At 37.9% G+C, this 17,468-nt stretch overlaps 1 protein-coding gene across 2 annotated transcripts in view; it reads left to right on the forward strand.

Annotated features, from left to right (window-relative positions):
- PRKG2 (protein kinase cGMP-dependent 2) overlaps positions 1 to 17,468 on the forward strand; it is a 100,916-nt gene that overhangs the window by 32,231 nt on the left and 51,217 nt on the right. For both annotated transcript variants that reach the window (XM_039220856.1, XM_039220857.1), the window contains 4 exons: positions 4,221 to 4,334; positions 5,953 to 6,058; positions 8,940 to 9,003; positions 17,313 to 17,390. In XM_039220856.1, the coding sequence (XP_039076787.1) occupies positions 4,221 to 4,334; positions 5,953 to 6,058; positions 8,940 to 9,003; positions 17,313 to 17,390 (362 nt within the window). The remainder of the gene's footprint in view (positions 1 to 4,220; positions 4,335 to 5,952; positions 6,059 to 8,939; positions 9,004 to 17,312; positions 17,391 to 17,468) is intronic.

Here is a 17,468-nt window from a genome sequence, read left to right on the forward strand (position 1 = left end):
GCAGGATAAAGAAAACAATTGTTTTTGTGGTTCTGTAAAATATTTTGGTTATATACGAATGCTTTCAGAAGATCACTTCGGTACATGTAACCAACATGTGCATCAAATGGAATGCCTTAAGATTAAAACGGGTGTGTTTAGAACCATTTGAATGGTTTTATCCATATACAATTACAGGAACATGTTTATATGCTGGGTAGATTTTAATAATCAGATAGGCAAAGGATTTCTTAAATGCATATCAAATGCATACCTATAGTGGTACTCAAAAAATGATTTTAGACATAGAGACAAGAAGTTATCTGAACAGAGTGTATATTTATTGAACACCTTCTCAACTTCTGAATTGTCCCAACTTTTTGAGTTTCAGGGGAAATTTAAAGTGGCTTCCTCAGATGGAGTGGTAAACTGAGACATCTTTGGCCTTTTATTTTATACTATAGTTCCTGGCAATCTTCGAATGCTTTCATGCTTCTTGTCTCCTTGGCGGCCTTAGGTGTAGTGAGGAAGTTGCCTATCCAACCAAATTAATAAACATGTATTGTTCTACTGTATAAAAGATTATTTTCATATGCTCTGATTCTTTAGACATGCTAGTTTCATAAATATTGGTGTTTATTTGCCGTAAACATCTCTGTAGATTATATTTACAGTCGTTCTCAAGTAATTATTCACCCAAGGATTATTTTAATTCTATGATCTGAATTTAGCCGACCTTCAAGTTTTTAGGGAGAGATGACCCAGAGAAATTTCCCCTTCTTTCAACTTTTCTCTTGGCCATTTCACTTCTACTTCAGCAACACCAGACATTCTGTCATGAAAAGATAAATTATTAACTCAGCAAATTTTTATGGAAGCTGCTAGGAAAAGATGGGAAACTCATGTCAGCCCATTCTGTTTCTTGCTAGTAACTCCAGTGAAAGACTAGGAAGAGGAGAGTTAGAACAGAAGCCAGTATCAATACAGTCATTGAGATCAGGGGTACAGCACACATGGAAATGAAAATTAGACAGTTTCTTATTTGAATTAATTATGGCGTTATCTAAGGACTGACTTGCCTGGTTTAACTGAGCAAATTAGTTAATTAAAAATTTCCCCTTTATAATATACAGCATGAATAACAAATAATAAAAGCATATTTAACCTAAACTTTGGTGTTCCATATAATTCTTCAGTATTTCCCAAGGCCCATGGGTCATACTCAAATAGAAAAAATACTTGAAATGCATTAAGATCCATGATATAAACTTGACAGCACCAGTAAGTGGCTTCAATTTAGTTGTAATGGAATTTAGTTGTAATGAGAAATTATTAAATTTTATATTGTATCTGTAGGATTTGGAGCCAAAATGGAGCTTTTTTTCTTACTACAGTATAAGTTTGATCAGAATAAGTAACTAAAAAATGTTTTTAATGTTTTTATTCATTTTTTGGGAGACAGAGTCAGAGTGATGTGGGGGAGGGGCAGAGAGCGAGGGGAAACAGAATCTGAAGCAGATTCCAGGCTCTAAGCTGTTAGCACAGAGCCCAACAGGGGGCTCCAACCCAGGAACCACAAGATCACGACCTGAGCCGAAGTTGGCCACTTAACCTACTGAGCCACCCAGGCGCCCCCAGAATAAGTATCTTTTGTGTCTCGTCCACTGTCTCTCTGGCAGTTGTACTACTTCCTGCTACGACATAGGTACTCAAATCAGATTTGGTGAATGAGTGACTGGGCAGAGATGACCCAGAGCTGCTTAGTGGTAAATGAGGAGAAGGAAAGATGAACTCTTCAAGGGAAAGAGAATAACCCACCATTTTCCCCCCTCTAAGAATGTAAGTCTTTTTTGCATGTAACTTTTTGTTAGGTAAGGTTTTATTTACACTCATTCAAAGGAAGAGGAGAAGAGAATCACTGGGGCCAGAGAATTGTGAGGAGGTTGCCTGAAATACTGCCACTCCCTTTCCCCAGCTCTTGCCTTGATAAAAATTAGTGTCATGCACTCTTCTTTCTCATGTTTATAAGACTTTATTTTTTCTAGTTTTTTTTCTTTATTTTTTCTAGTTTTCTAGTTGCAGTTTTAGGTATGCAACAAAATTTGGAGGGAGATCTAGAAATTTTTCCATATAACTCTTCTCCCCACACAACCATGGCCTCCACCATTATCAACTCTCACCAGAATGGTGCTTTTTTTTTTTTCTTTCTTTTAATCAAGGCAGAACCTATACTGATGTGTCATCAAAGTTTACCATAGGGTTAACCCTTGCTTTTGTACCTTCTATGGGTTTAGACAAATGTATAATGACATTTATCCGTCATCATAATATCATGCAGAGTGTTTTCAACATCCTAAAACTTCTCTGTGCTCTGCCCGTTCATCTACCCCAACCCTGTCCCTGGCAACTACTGATCTTTTTTTTTTTTTTTTAATGTTTTATTTATTTCTGAGAGAGAGACAGCGTGATCAGGGGAGGGTCAGAAAGAGAGAGAGAGACACAGAATCCAAAGCAGGCTCCAGGCTCTGAGCCAGCTGTCAGCACAGAGCCCGACGTGGGGCTCAAACCCACAAACCGTGAGATCATGACCTGAGCTGAAGTCAGATGCCCAACTGACTGAGCCACCCAGGCACCCCACTACTGATCTTTTCATTTTCTCCATAGTTTCCCCTTTTCCAGAGTGTCATATTGCTGGCATTATAGAGTATGTAATGTCGCCTTTTTAAATGGAATTCTTTCACTGAGTAATATGCACTTAAGGCCCCTCCTTGTCTTTTTGTGGTTTGATAGTTCTTTTTTTTTTTTTTTTTTTTTAAGCAGCAGGCAAAGTTTATTAGAATACAAGATTAGAAAGGAAGAATAGTAGCAAAGCCCTCGATCTCTTTACAAAGAGGGGACATTCGAAAGTGAATGCCCCAATGGCTCATTTCTTTTTAAGAACTCAATAATATTCCATTGGCTGGATGTACCACAGTTTCTCTGTTCATCCATTGAGGACAACTTGGTCATTTCTAAGTTTTGGCAGTCATAAATAAAGCTGCTACAAATATCTGTGTGCAGGTTTTTGTGTGGATCAGAGTTTTGAACTCGTTTGGGTAAAATGCTAAGGGGGCAATCGCTGCACTATATGGTAAGAGTATGTTTAATGTTGTAAGAAAGTGCCAAACTTTTCCAAAGTGACTGTCCCATGTTGCATTCCCACTGGCAATGCAGGAGAGTTCCCCTGGCTCCACATGTTCACTAACACTGGAGACTGTCAGTGTTCCAGATTTTTTGCCATTCTACAAGGCATGTAGTAGTATTTTCTTGTTGTTTTCATATGCATTTCTCTGATGATGTATGGTGTGAGGCATCATTTCATATGCTTATTTACCATCTGTCTATCTTCTTTGGTGAGCCTCTGTTAGTCTCTTTGGCCCACTTTTTAATCAGATTGTTTTCTTGTTGTCGAGTTGTTAGAAGTCTTTATATATTTTGCAGAACATTTTTGATCAGATGTGTCTTTTTGCAAAAATATTTTCTCATAGCCTGTGGCTTGTCTTCTCATTCTCTTGATTTTGTTTTTTGCATGCACTTTCTTAGCAACTGTCATTTATTACTTCATTTCAGTGATTGAGGGGCTAGACAACCATGCATGTATGGTGAAGTGACTTACGCAAGGTTACACAGCCAACGATTGGGCAGAACCAGGCTGTCAGTGCATTTCTAGTTAACAAGTTAGTCTGTCCCTTTGTGTGGACAGCTAGTGTGTTTTCAAGATATACAGTAATTCTTGTGTTCCTTGGACAAGAGAAATAGTTTTATGTGCTACATTTTCATGGGGTTGAATGAATTTTAAATATAACACTTGCCATCCACTGCTTGCAGGAAAGAACTTTGTAGCAATGACAATATTAGCTAACACTAACATAGCATTTTCCACATGTTAGCCATTGTTCTAAGTTTCCTGCCTATGTTAACTTATTTAATGCTCACGACAACTGTCCAAGGTAAATATTATTATTATTATTATTATCCCCATTACCGACAAAGGACCCCAGGCAGAGTAGGTAACCGTTTCTTTCAATGTGATCAGCTAATAGTGAGTAAAGGGGAGAGCTGCTTTCAGTCTATTCTGTCAATCACTATATTATAAGGAGAATCCTAAGAGATATTGCCTGTATGCTTTGTGTACTTGCTGATTGTCTTACTTTTATAATTTATTTGGATTATTTGTGTTTTTCCTAAATTCTGCTTGACAGAGGGTCGACTAGAGGTGTTCCAAGGGGAGAAATTGCTATCATCCATCCCTATGTGGACCACATTTGGGGAACTAGCCATTTTATACAACTGTACAAGAACTGCCTCTGTGAAAGGTAACAGAGGATGAAATGCTCTATTTTTGAATTGTTACACAATGTTTATGACAATTTAAGTCACTGTTGAATGCTGAGTATTTCTGTCTCCCATTGTGCCCTGTGTGCTTTTGTTAATAGAAATGCTATGCTTATAAAAGGATTTATATTGAAGCACTTGTCTAAATAATTCAAATTTAAGAGAACTTTTCTATCGGGTGCCTGCATATGAAATATGAAAATGGCTTTATATTATTGAATTATTCCAATGTTTGCTATAATTGCCACTTCATTTTTCTTCTCTGTAAACACTTGCCTTTGGTTCATCCAGAATGTTTGCTTTTCATTCTCCGTGATGTTCCTATCATATTATAAACCAGAAAAATTAATGAAACCAATGAAAATATATAAATATCCAAAAGGAGGTGAAGTAATTAACAAGAGTTTTCATGAGTGACTTCTGGGATTAGTTTAAGGGTTCCTGTTTTTATGGATTTTATTCATAATAATCTTGTGCAGAAGTACTTAGATGTGTTTCTCAGTGTTTAGGACTGGGTTAAGTGTCACAGAATTGCTGTAGTTTTGATTTTAAAAATGCAGATTCTGGGGCTTCACTCCAAACACAAATCAAAATCTCTGGCAATGGAGCCTAGGGATCTGATTTTTTTTACTTTTTAAATACTTATTTATTTTTTAGGAGGGGTGGGACAGAGAGAGGGGTACAAAAATCTGAAACAGGCTCAAGACTGCGAGCTGTCAGCACAGAGCCCGATGTGGGACTTGAACCTGTGAACCGTGAGATCTTCACCTGAGCCAAAGTTGGATGCTTAATCTATTGAGACACCCATGTGCCCCATAAAGATCTGTATTTTTAATAAGACTGTCAAGATAAATCTAATTCACTCCCAAGTTTAGTAAACCAAAGCTTTGGATTTTGATTTATTTTATAGGCTCTCATTACTTCTTTTTTTAAAAAAATTACAATTGTAATTTCATCTAGATTTTTTAGAGCTGTTACTTCTGTTCTTCTTCCTTGTTAGATTTTATTCTTGCTTTTCCACGTCTTTCCTATAAAAGAGTCTCAAACACTGTCTTGCATAATTTCCATGAAAATGATTTGTATGCACTTTATACAAAAGTAACCATAGAGATCCTTAAAAATATATTGGCTCTCATTAGCTACAATGTCTGAACAGCATAAAAAGACATAAAAACATACTCATACACTCAGATCTTTAACTTTCAATTATCTGCTTGTGAATTCTTTACTTTCTGGATTAGCTACAGGCTGCCTCGTTTTCTCTTATATCACAGCACAAATCTGAAATACATCCTGATGATGTAGTATGTAATTAGGAATTGCAAACTAATTTTGATATCATCCTAAGCAAAACATAATTAGAAAGGAAATCTTTTGCTACTCACTTCCAAATCATGGTTCGTTTCAAAGCCAAAGATGATTTTATAAAATTACCCACTATTTATATCGCTATTTCCTTTCATTTGCATGTTGAATAATGCAATTTCCAAGAAATATCATTTGATGAGAATACATGAAAAATTTATCAATTAACATTTTGGAATGTTTTCTTAATGTGGGGCTAAACAATATTTTATTATTTTCTTGATTTTTCTAAAGCTATTACCAATGTTAAAACTTGGGCACTAGATCGAGAGGTATTCCAGAATATAATGAGAAGGACAGCTCAAGCTAGAGATGAACAGTACAGAAACTTCCTCAGAAGGTAAGAATAACACATTGTTGGAAAGAGTAGAAGATGGTGTAGTTATATTGTGGATATTTTGTCTTTAACACAATATTACTTTACTAGAACTTTTCTCATTTAAGCATTTCCCACATGACTAAACCAGAGGAACAAAAGTATTCCCTCACCGTAAAGGCCACTATATATATAAAAACATTATATTTAATTCCAACTAGTGTTGCACACTGATTTATTTACTATCTTTCACTAATTGTGCTTTTGTATTAGTGGAGTCCTGGTATATAGTATAAAAAATGTGTAAAAAGTCCTAAGATATTCACCGGGGTTGCTCAGTTGACTTTGAAAGACATCTTACAATCTGGAAGTGGATAGCAAAAGATCATCTTTCTAATAATGCTTTGCTTAGACTAATACTAAAAGTAATTTATATTACTGTCTTCAATGGCTTTACTTGAGTCATTCTTTTTCTCATTTATATAACCACACCATCTTCCAAATTACTATTATTTGTAGCAAATTAACTTGCCAGAAATGTTACTATGTGTGTCATGATGACATAGATCCTTGGTACATATTCTGTGAACTTTTCTGTACCCTCAACAACTCGGATGCATCAGTTTAGAAAGAAACAAATATCTATCTAACTGAAAAAGCCAGTTACCCATATACAAAGATTTTTTTTTTTGAGAATATACATTCTTTATTTAAACTATTTCTGTTTTTTGTTTTTTGTTTTTTTTGGTGGGTGAGGGGGTTTGACAATCTCTAAAACTTCAGTACATACTGTAATGAAATGTTACCTGTGCTAAGTGGTAATAATAAAATATCCTGCAATTTCTAAAAAATAAATTCTAAGCTCTTTTTAATTATAGTGATTTTACTTTGCATAACTAGCCTAGTATATAGTGAGAACTCAATAAGTATTGATTGAATGCCTGGTTAATCATCAGTAGAACATTGCAGGTGTTAAGGGTTCTCCTATAGAATCTTGCTGATTTGCCCTCCCCAGAGATAATAAGGACTCCTGGCAGAGAGCTGCAATAATGATGAGTAAGTGCCTTACCCATATGCCAACCAGTGCCTCAGCTATCATGTTGGAGCTCTACCTGAGTGTAGGTTATCTAAACAGCCAACAACTGAGCAACACAGGTCAGCATTTAAAGCTCATGAACGACACTCATGCAAAGGCCAAACGGGATAATAACTCAACCAGTCCCTGTGGGTTGCCTCTGAATGTGCTCCCCATTCATTCCCCAGCCTCCTACGTGCGTCTCCATGTCTCCATGGAGTGGTCTGTATTCTGAAGCTTGGAAGTCAATCCTTGGTAGTCTTTATTGCTTTTGTCTCTAGCTTGATTCAATTAACCTATTTTTGAACTTAAAAAAAAATGGTTTTATTTTTACAACTCAACTTTTTTTTTCTTATATTGTCAAGTTGGTTTCCATATAACACCCAGTGCTCATCCCAACAAGTGCCCTCTTCCGTGCCCATCACCTCCTTCCCCTCTCCTCACTCCCATCAGCCCTCAGTTTATTCTCAGCATTCAAGAGTCTCTCATGGTTTGCCTCCCTCCCTCTCCCCCACTATTTTCCCCCTTTTTCTCCCCCATGGTCCTCCGTTAAGTTCCTCCTAATCCACCTATATGTGCAAACAAATGGTATCTGTCCTTCTCTGCCTGACTTATTTCGGCCAGCATAACACCCTCAAGTTCCATCCATGTGCTACAAATGGCCAGATTTCATTCCTTCTCATTGCCATGTAGTATTCCATTGTATAGATGAACCACATCGTCTGATCCATTTGTCAGTTGATGGACACTTAGGCTCTTTCCATGATTTGGGTATTGTTGAGAGTACTGCTATGAACATTGGGGTACATATTCAGTCATTTTTTCTATTTTTTTTTCCTATTTCATCCATCTGGTTAGTGCAGTCATTTCTCCTATTGTAGAGTTTGGTTATCTGACTCTACTACAGTGTATTTATCTGTTCTCCAATTGAGGGGTGTCTGCAATTACAAACGATTCTGATACATTCTTAGCCAAGTGTCTTGTGCACATGGGCAAGGATCAACTAGAGTTATTTTTTTTAAATTAGATCCAATTATATATTTTTGGAGTAGAATCATTTTTTTCTTTAGGGGCATCAAGTTTTATATGGTAGGAAACAAGTCTTTATCTTATAGAAATTATGTCAACAGTCCTGAGTTAAAATGGGTAAAGTAGAGGAGACATTTCTTTAAAGGAACAATTTAATCATTTGATTGGTTAATCACACTGAGTGAAATTTCTGATGTTTTTCCCCACATAATAAGTTCCAGTATTCTATTTCATTTCTGTATATTATTACTATCTGTAAAAATGTTCCTATTACATGCCCCTGGCTACTATTAATTTTAAAAGTTGGTACCGTATGATTAATAATCAAGATCATTTCCATGCTAATTCCTACATTCCCCCTGGATTCAGCCTTTACTTAATTACAAAGATTTAGATGAAAATCAGATCCTCCTCAGAAAGCAGAGCTCCTCACTCATGCTAATAAAAGAGGTACTGAGATATGCCAAGAAATGCTTTTCTGGATGTAATTCACTCTGGAAACCAACAACAAATATAAAGTGGTTTTTTTCCCCAAACAGACAAAATTTCATTTTTTTCCCTTATAGTATCGTACTGTCTTTATTTATTTGCCTATGATAAATATCTGTGATTACATGTGGTTATATAATTTCAGTGTATTTGAAATTCAGTTATTTATGTGTGATATATTTTGGAGGTTTATTCTGAAAAAAGTTAAAGTGCCTTACATTTTTTTAGATCAGGTAAAGTTTTTTTTTGAACTACACAGAAGTGCATATTTAATTCAGGAAGATAATTAAAGGTTTCTTTTTAATTTTGAAGTGTATCCTTGCTGAAGAATTTACCTGAAGATAAATTAACCAAGATCATTGACTGCTTGGAAGTGGTAAGAAATTTTAAAGGAAAAAGTACATTTTATTAAAAGACTTTATTAAAATTTTTTTCTTAATGTTTATTTTTGAGAGAGAGGGGCAGAGCATGAGTGGGGGAGGGGCAGAGAGAGAGGGAAACACAGAGTCTGAAGCAGGTTCCAGGCTCTGAGCTGTCAGCACAGAGTCCCACCCAGGGCTTGAACTCATGAACCATGAGGTCAAGTTGGATGCTCAACCAACTGAGCCACCCAGGCGCCCCTTATTAAAAGACTTTATAATCTAGTTATTATTAGCACTGTAAATGAATAAAAAGGAAAAGATCGTAGGTCAGTAGGTCGCCTGTCTCCAGAGACCAGGAGCCTTTTTCTATTGTGTAAAACTTTAGATCAACTCACAGGAAATTAAGGGGCTGGGATGCATTTAGGCCACTTTTCTGAAATGTATAAAAGGAAATTGGATTTGCATGTGTAAAGTGACAGTTGATTTACATACTCTAACCTTTTTAGTATATTTTATGAAACTAATCTGACTTACCCAAGAGGCATTTGATTTTCTGCAGTTAATATCACACTCCCATATAGAGTTTTTCTGTTATAAAGGAGTCAATGATGTTTCATTAGGTTATGGTGTAGAGAAGGATATGTTGGAGCTTTCCGGGACAGTCTTCTGAAGCAGGGTATGAAACAAGTCCATACTTGAAAACTCTACACCATGAAAAGACATTTTACAACCCCCTGCATTTAAGAAGCACTTTACCTATTTTAACATCTAGGGGAGAACAGCATATTGGAATGTGTTCAAAAACCCAGAAGAGGCATCACCTAGCTGGTTGGTTCTAGTCCAAGACTAGCCAAGTCTTTTTGTGAATAAAGCTTTTATAACACGTACCTTGGATTCTAATGATATGCATTATATGAAAACCTCTTCAGATTTCAGAGATTAAAATTCGAAGCAAGTAATTTGTCTCTGATTTTTGGTGCGAGGAGGGTCAATTTCATTGAAACCAAAATGGCTTTTATGGAATTTGAAGGTGGTGAGGAATAGTAAAGAAGTCACATGTTGACTTGAAGCTTTTGTAAATCTGTTCTCAGTGGGAGATATAAAAATCCCTGCAAGACTGATTGTTGACAGATTCATGCCTCTGTCAATCACAATATGCAATGCAAACTAATATCTGTTGAGAAGGGAGCACTGACCATTTTATCCTTAAGTGTAAGTGACACCAGTAATGTTTCCATTTACAATTCATGGAAGCTGTCCAGCAGTTTATCAAGGACAGGCCATGATGACACAGTGCCTGGCCTTGTGTCCCCAGAGTGTTCAGAAATGAAGTCATTTCAGGAGGACTGCTTTCCCTGGATCTCTTGGGATTTTCCCAATGTAACATTACCCAATCACAGATGTTACAAATTAATAATTCATCCTAATTTCTGGGAGGGTGTATGTGTTTTTGTAAAGCTGGAGAAGCCCTATATATTTTCTTTTGTTGTTAACGGAGAAAATCTGTTTTTAATATAATACTAATAGAGTAGATTCACCAGAGGGGAATTCCATGCTGACAGCAAATATTAAAATTTAGTATCATTAAAAATAAATGGTAAATTAGACATATTTATAGCAGCCACAGGCAATAGCTACAGAATATATAGATGGGGCACAAGTCCAGTATTAATTAACATACAATTTGAGTTTGAAAGTTCTCATCTTTTAAAGCACCCTGGAAAGGCTTTATTATATCTCCACATTTGCAGACAGCAGCACGGTTTATAAAGGGCTCTTTATGCGTCCCTGGCAAACAAATGTGTCTCTATAGCGTGTGAAAATTCTCAAATGCAAAAGTGATTAGCAAGGGAGTAATGGGATCTATTTAACACTAAGAAAAAGCACATAATTTACCAGCAGAGCTTGGACTAATGACCCATCAACAGGGTCCTGACAACAGCTAATCACTAATGCATTGGAGTTATACCGGAGCGCCTGCTGAGTTCCAAGACCAGCTGTCCTGCAAACTGGCTCCGTGATCTTTGAGAAAAACAGGCTGAATCTGGCCTGCTGTTTAGGGATTGATTTGTAAGGTTTTTAATTTTTATGTGGGGGCAGGAAAGGGGTATCGGAATTTCCCACTACCAAGCAGTTGACCTGAAGTGTTTGTTAAGACTTTGACCATTGAACATCTAGACCAATGGTTCCAATTGTTCAGTGCTCCAATTACATTTCTTGCTTTAGCTTAAATCACCCAGTCCTTTCAATTCTCACGGCAGACATCCCCTTGAAGCCTCCTCTTGTGTTCTGATGGGAAAATAGTACCAACATATTCGAGAGTTAACTAATGAACATCATAAAGCATGATACAGATTCTGAATGCAATACAAGTGTTAATGGTAATGAAAATGATAATGTGAATTCTGCACCTGCCAGTTATGCAGTATGGAGCGCAAAAGTAGTCCGAGTCTCTGTTCACACACACAGGAAGCATGGGATTTGTCTGTGGTTGATTGAAATATCACCTCACCCTTTGTTGCAGAGCTTTGGTATGTGACTCAGTGACCCTCTGTACTGTGCCTCTGACGTACCATCTTTCATGAAACTGGGGGTGTCATAGAAGCGGGGTAGGGGTGGGGTTGTATGGAATGTTGTTGCCTTTCCTTACTCACATCACCTGTGGCGCTGCTTCAGAGGCATATTTCTAGGTACCATCCCGCACTTACTGAATCAGAAACTCTGGGATATTGGCCCAGAAATGCACACTGAATACGTCTGTAATTCTTATGCTTCTTAAAGTTTGAGAACCACTAGTTTAAAGTTATGACTAGAATATGTATATTTAGAGCCTTGCCCATAGTCTGTCTTCTTCATTCAGGAATTTTCCGTTTTTTGTAATTTAAAAAAATCTAGTTTTCTTTCTTATAGTTCCTGTTAATACCTACAAAACCAGAGGTTTTCTCATTTTAATGATTACATCTGGAGTCATAAAGAAACTTGAGATAATTGTGGATTTTGCCTGTTTATGGACCAGTTGGCTAGAGGTGGGGCAGTTAGGTACAAAAGAAAGTTCAGTAGTCCAAAGTCTGGAGATTAATGTTTATGGTCAAGCTTCTTTCACTAATCGCTATCAATTAATTATGATAAGCATAAGGGTTTTCTCATCTACAAAATAAGGGCAAATAGACCATTTCTCTATGGGCTCTTTGAATATTTCAGTTACAGATTGGCTAAACAGTTGGCTCACCCAAGTTAGAGGAAGTTCTGTTCATTTTCATTTTGTAGGCTCTAGTTCCTTGGAAATCAGCAGTCAGCTACTAAATTTTGCATGAGTGGTTGATGAGGGTCCACCTGATCCAGGTGTATTTGCTTTAAAATTTCTAAGATGTTTTATCTGTCATACTTGAGCAAACAAAAGAAAATATCGGTAACAACCCAAATAACTATACAGTTTTTTAAACAACCAACATGTGTTCATAGTCATATGATGCAGGGAATGTGTGTGTGTGTGTGTGTGTGTGAGAGAGAGAGAGAGAGAGAGAGAGAGAGAGAGAGAGAGAGAGAGAGAGAGAGAGAGAGAGAGAGAGAGGGAGAGGGAGATACTTCTGATTGTGGATCATCAATACTTCTTTGTAATGAAGATTTCTTGCCACACACTAAAGACTCTAAGGAAGCCTTAGGCTTGCTTTTCGGTCTTTGTTCTCCTTCACCTTTGGTTTTTCTTCTGGTTTTCTAGATAGTATTTATAGGCATTCAAGTTCTACCATTTTCTAGATATCACAGAATGAGCATTTTCTTTACAGTGAAAACCTCTTTGCATCATTAACTATTGCTTTTTCTTTAGTTTTATTCTGACCTTTACCTCTTAGTCTGCCCTGGTATTGACTTCCTTATTTTTCCCTCTTGCTGTACACTCCGTAACTACTCTTAGGGGTTTCCATCTTTTTTAAGAAACATCTTTTTCAGGGGTTCCTGGATGGCTTAGTCGGTTAAGGCTCTGACTCTTGATTTCAGCTCAGGTCATGCATGATCTTACGGTTTGTGGGATCGGGCCCAAGCCTGGCTCTGTGCTGACAAAAAGGAACTTGCTTGGGATATTCCCTCTCTCTCTCTCTCTCTCTCCCTTTCCCTCTCCCTCTACCCCTTTCCCGCTCATGCTTTCTCTCTCTCAAAAATAAATAAATAAACATTAAAAAAATTAAACATCTTTTTCCGACTCTGGGTCACAACTCATTAGTAGATCATGAAATTAATTTGTGGGAACTTTTTTTAAAAACTATCAGAGTAGTACGTATTAGTATTATTTGAATGTTTTGATTTTATATAAATGTCTATACGTGTGCATACTCCCATACGTGTATTTGGGTGTGCAGATAAAATGTATTTCCTACTGTAGGTCATGGTCAAAAATGCTTGAAAATCATTGCTGTTCCACCAGATAGGATCTATGGCTTCTTGGTCCTATGAGGGACCCCTTTGCAGTGTAACCACAGGACAGTAACCACACTGTTTGCATTTCTCTTTTTGGTCTTGGTGACCACCCTGGCTAGACTGCCTGCACTCCCCAGTGGACAAACACTGGCCAGTCTAGCATCAGAGCCAATGCTTACCACTATGTATTTTTGGTCTGACCTACATCCACAGCCTTTTCTGATCTATGAAGTTACTGTCAACACACTGGGAGGTATTATTTATCTTCCTCCCATGGTTTTGGGTGACAAAGAATCTTCCCAAGGAAAAATACCGCTAGGAAGTTTGCCCCTTAAGAAACAGTAAAGCTCTTTCTCAGTGATCCCTTTTAAGCTTCCCCTTAGCTTCTCTGACAGGAATTAAAGCCACACATCTGCACACACCAAACGCTTTATAATAACTGAAGAACAGGGGTGCCTGGGTGGCTCAGTCAGTTAAGCATCCAACTTTGGCTCAGGTCATGATCTCATGGTTCGTGGGTTCAAGCCCCATGTCAGGCTCTGTGCTGACAGCTAGCTCAGAGCCTGGAGCCTGCTTCAGATTCTGTGTCTCACTCTCTCTCTGACCCTCCCCTGTTCATGCTGTCTCTCTTTCTCTCTCTCTCTCAGAAATAAATAAAAACATTAAAAAAATAAAGATTAAAAAATAATAATAACTGAAGAACAGCCTAACAGCACTTTAGAAATTCTCTATGTTCTTGTGGCTCCTGGGTAGCTAAGTCAGTTAAGCCTCTGACTTGGACTCAGGTCATGATCTCACGGCTCATGAGTTCGAGCCCCCCGTAGGGCTCTGTGCTGACAGCTAGCTCAGAGTCTGGAGACTGCTTCCGGTTCTGTCTCCCTCTGTCTCTGCCCCTCCTCCGCTTGCACTCTGTCTCTCTTTCTCAAAAATAAATAAACAATTGAAAAATAAAAAGAAAATATGGGGCGCCTGGGTGGCTTAGTCGGTTAAGCGTCCGACTTTCGCTTAGGTCATGATCTCGCGGTTCGTGGGTTCGAGCCCCGCGTTGGGCTCTGTGCTGACTGCCAGCTCAGAGCCTGGAGCCTGTTTCAGAATATGAATCACACTCTCTCTCTGACCCTCCCCTACTCACGCTGTCTCTCTCTCTCTCCTAGAAATAAATAAAATATTAAAAAAAAAAAAGAAAAAGAAAAAGAAAATAAAGAAATTCTCCATGTTCCTTCTGTTCCATGTGGGTAGTGGGGACTGAGCTTCGGATGGGAATAGGAGAGACTATAGAGCAGACTCTCTGAAACAGACATCTGACAGGACACCAGCCTTCCTAGGGAAGAGGCCTGAACATTAGCTGCATAAGGGAGATGCTGACCTGCAGTGGCGTGGTGGTCTCTCTTCTCACTCAGACACCAAGGCCTATGGGCTTTTCAACGGCAAAACTGAGCTTGTAGGTGGTGAACGTGTGTGATAAAGCTAAACTGAGAAAGAATAAAGAGTTGGAGTAAGCAAACTGTGATGCAAAACACTCAAAATACCATTTTCCAAATAAAGTAGAGCTTTGTCTCTTGCTCACATTACCATCCAGGGAGGATAGTCCCAGTTGGCTGCACAGAGCTGTTCAGAACTCAAGCCGAGGGCTCCATGAGCCTCTCCCAAGATCTCTCTGTGAAGACACCTGCCTGATATGGCTCACTGACCTGGCACAGATGTGGCACACATCACTTCTGTGCAGGTTCTCTTAGCTCGAAGTGAATCACATAGCCACAGCTAACAGGGAGGCATTTTACCTGGTCAGCCATGTGTAGTGTGGAAGGCTTTGATGATGGGCTCACAGGCTCTTTCACAGAGACTCACAGTCACCAGGTGCCTAGTATGGACAAAATATGCTATCAGGTGCTTAGGAACACGATCTCAAAGTTAGGTGTGGTGGGTCATATGGTTTTAAATTTATAGCAAAGTAAACTGAGGTTCAGAAAGTTTAAGTTACAGCTAAGCAAACTGTTATCATCCTCCTCCTCAACATGGCAGTTAGTTTTACTATGTTTCAGGTGCTTTTAATGCACCAAAACATTGTGTTTAATTGGCTTATTTTTGTAGGCAGAATGGACTCTCCCTCCCCCAAATCTCCCAGAGCTCAATCTCTGGAACCTGTGAATGTGTTATGTTACCTGGAAAAAGTGACTGGGCAGATGTAATTAAGGTTCAGGACCTTAAAATAAGGAGATTATTCTGGATTATCTAGATGGGAAGAATATAATTACATGAGCCCTTAAAAGCAGAGAATTGTCTCTGGCTGGAGTGAGAGAGATGCAGCCTAAGTGGAAGAGAGATTTCGAGTCTGAGAAGAATTTGATGAGCCATTGCTGGTTATGAAACCCAGGGGGCTCTGTGCATGGACCTAACAGAGATCTCTAGGAACTAAGAGGCTAAGAGCCAGCATGGAAGTGAGAACTTATCTTATAACCTCAAAAAACTGAGTTCTGCCAACAACCTGATTAAGCTTGAAAGGGGATTTTCCCTCAGAGCTTCCAGAAAGGAACACAGCCTGACAATTTGAGTTCAGTCTTGAGAGACCCTTGACAGAAAAATCCAGGTGAGTCATGCTGTGCCTGGGCTCCTTTACCCACAGAAACCGTGAGATAACAATGAGTGGTTTTTTAAGCCACTAAGAAATGTGTGGTTATTTGTAACAGCGGCAATAGAAAACTAATATGCTTCTCTAAATCTTTAAAGGTAAGTGTTCTTATTTGAAATTCAAAACAGAACTGGGATTTGAATCTAGACCTGTTTGGTTTCAAAGTACCTTTTTCCCTAAGATATTATGCTTCATTCCATATGTTGAAATATCTTGTAAAATGTATGTCGTGCTATGTAAATAAAAGGTAGGTTTAGTCATATTAGGAGTGACATTTATTTAAAAAATGTAAGTAGGTTTTACGAGTCAATGACCAAAATAGATATTGAAATACAGCAGACATAAAAGTAGCTTTGTCTGGATTTTGCTTTCAAATCTAAAAGGAAAATAAGAGAGAGCTATGGCATTGTTAATTATGCCTTTTTAAGTAAATGAAAAGCCCATTTTTGCTTGTAGAAATAATTAAGAGCTCCATTTTGGTTCTATGACTTTGAGACAATGTTTAAGTGGAGTAGAGGTGGACAGTCTAATCCATCTTTTATTTTCTGAGAGACTGAATTGCTCTGTCGGGCTGACATATGGATGAATGGCTTTTCTCTGCCCAAGTATTCTCTGATTACTCACATACACATATATGAGGGAACCAAAGAAATATGTGACAATTTGAGATTTCATGAGGACAAACCTACCTTGAAGAAGAGAATTTACATGTGAAAAATTCTAAGGTCGATCTTTTATGATGATACATCTTTGAAAAGAATCCGTATGAAAGAGCTACTTCTGGTGTCTGCAAATTTTCCCAGCCTTTGCCCTTCAAGGAATTAGAAGTTGAGGCTGATATTCCTAATGTTTGCTGGGGATAATATTTTCAGTTTCTTAGATATTCTTTTTCTAAACTTGAGGCCTGGTTTCAGGCTGTTACAGATCACTGAACAGTTTGTATTTTGATTCTTTCCATGAAAGCCCACATGTATGTCAGGGATTATTGCTTTTCTCGTTTCTCTGCATGTTCTTTAGTCTCCGTGCCTGAAAATCAGTCTTCCAGGTGATTTTTTTTTCTGTGAAAGACAAACAGAAATACAGGTAATAAAGCAAAAGCCTCTTTATTTTCTACTGTTTATGACTGTGATGCTTAAGAAGACTACAGTGACAATAAACAACAAATAAAAGCAACAGGCGTGGGATGCTCATTTCAGAGGCACAAAGAGTTCTGTTACATTTATGCCTTCATCAGGATGTCTCCACTGAATTTAACCTTTTCTTTTTCTCTCATCCCAATAGGAATACTATGACAAAGGAGATTATATTATTAGAGAGGGCGAGGAAGGAAGTACATTCTTCATTTTAGCAAAAGGAAAGGTAAATACGAATTAAAGCTTACTTAAAAGTAAAACGTGAAGTCTTTTCACATTAGTTTGCTCTGCACCGCAGCACTGG

The sequence above is a fragment of the Hyaena hyaena genome, unplaced genomic scaffold, assembly GCF_003009895.1.
Source record: "Hyaena hyaena isolate Hyena2069 unplaced genomic scaffold, ASM300989v1 scaffold_915, whole genome shotgun sequence".
Classification (NCBI taxonomy): Eukaryota; Metazoa; Chordata; class Mammalia; order Carnivora; family Hyaenidae; genus Hyaena; species Hyaena hyaena.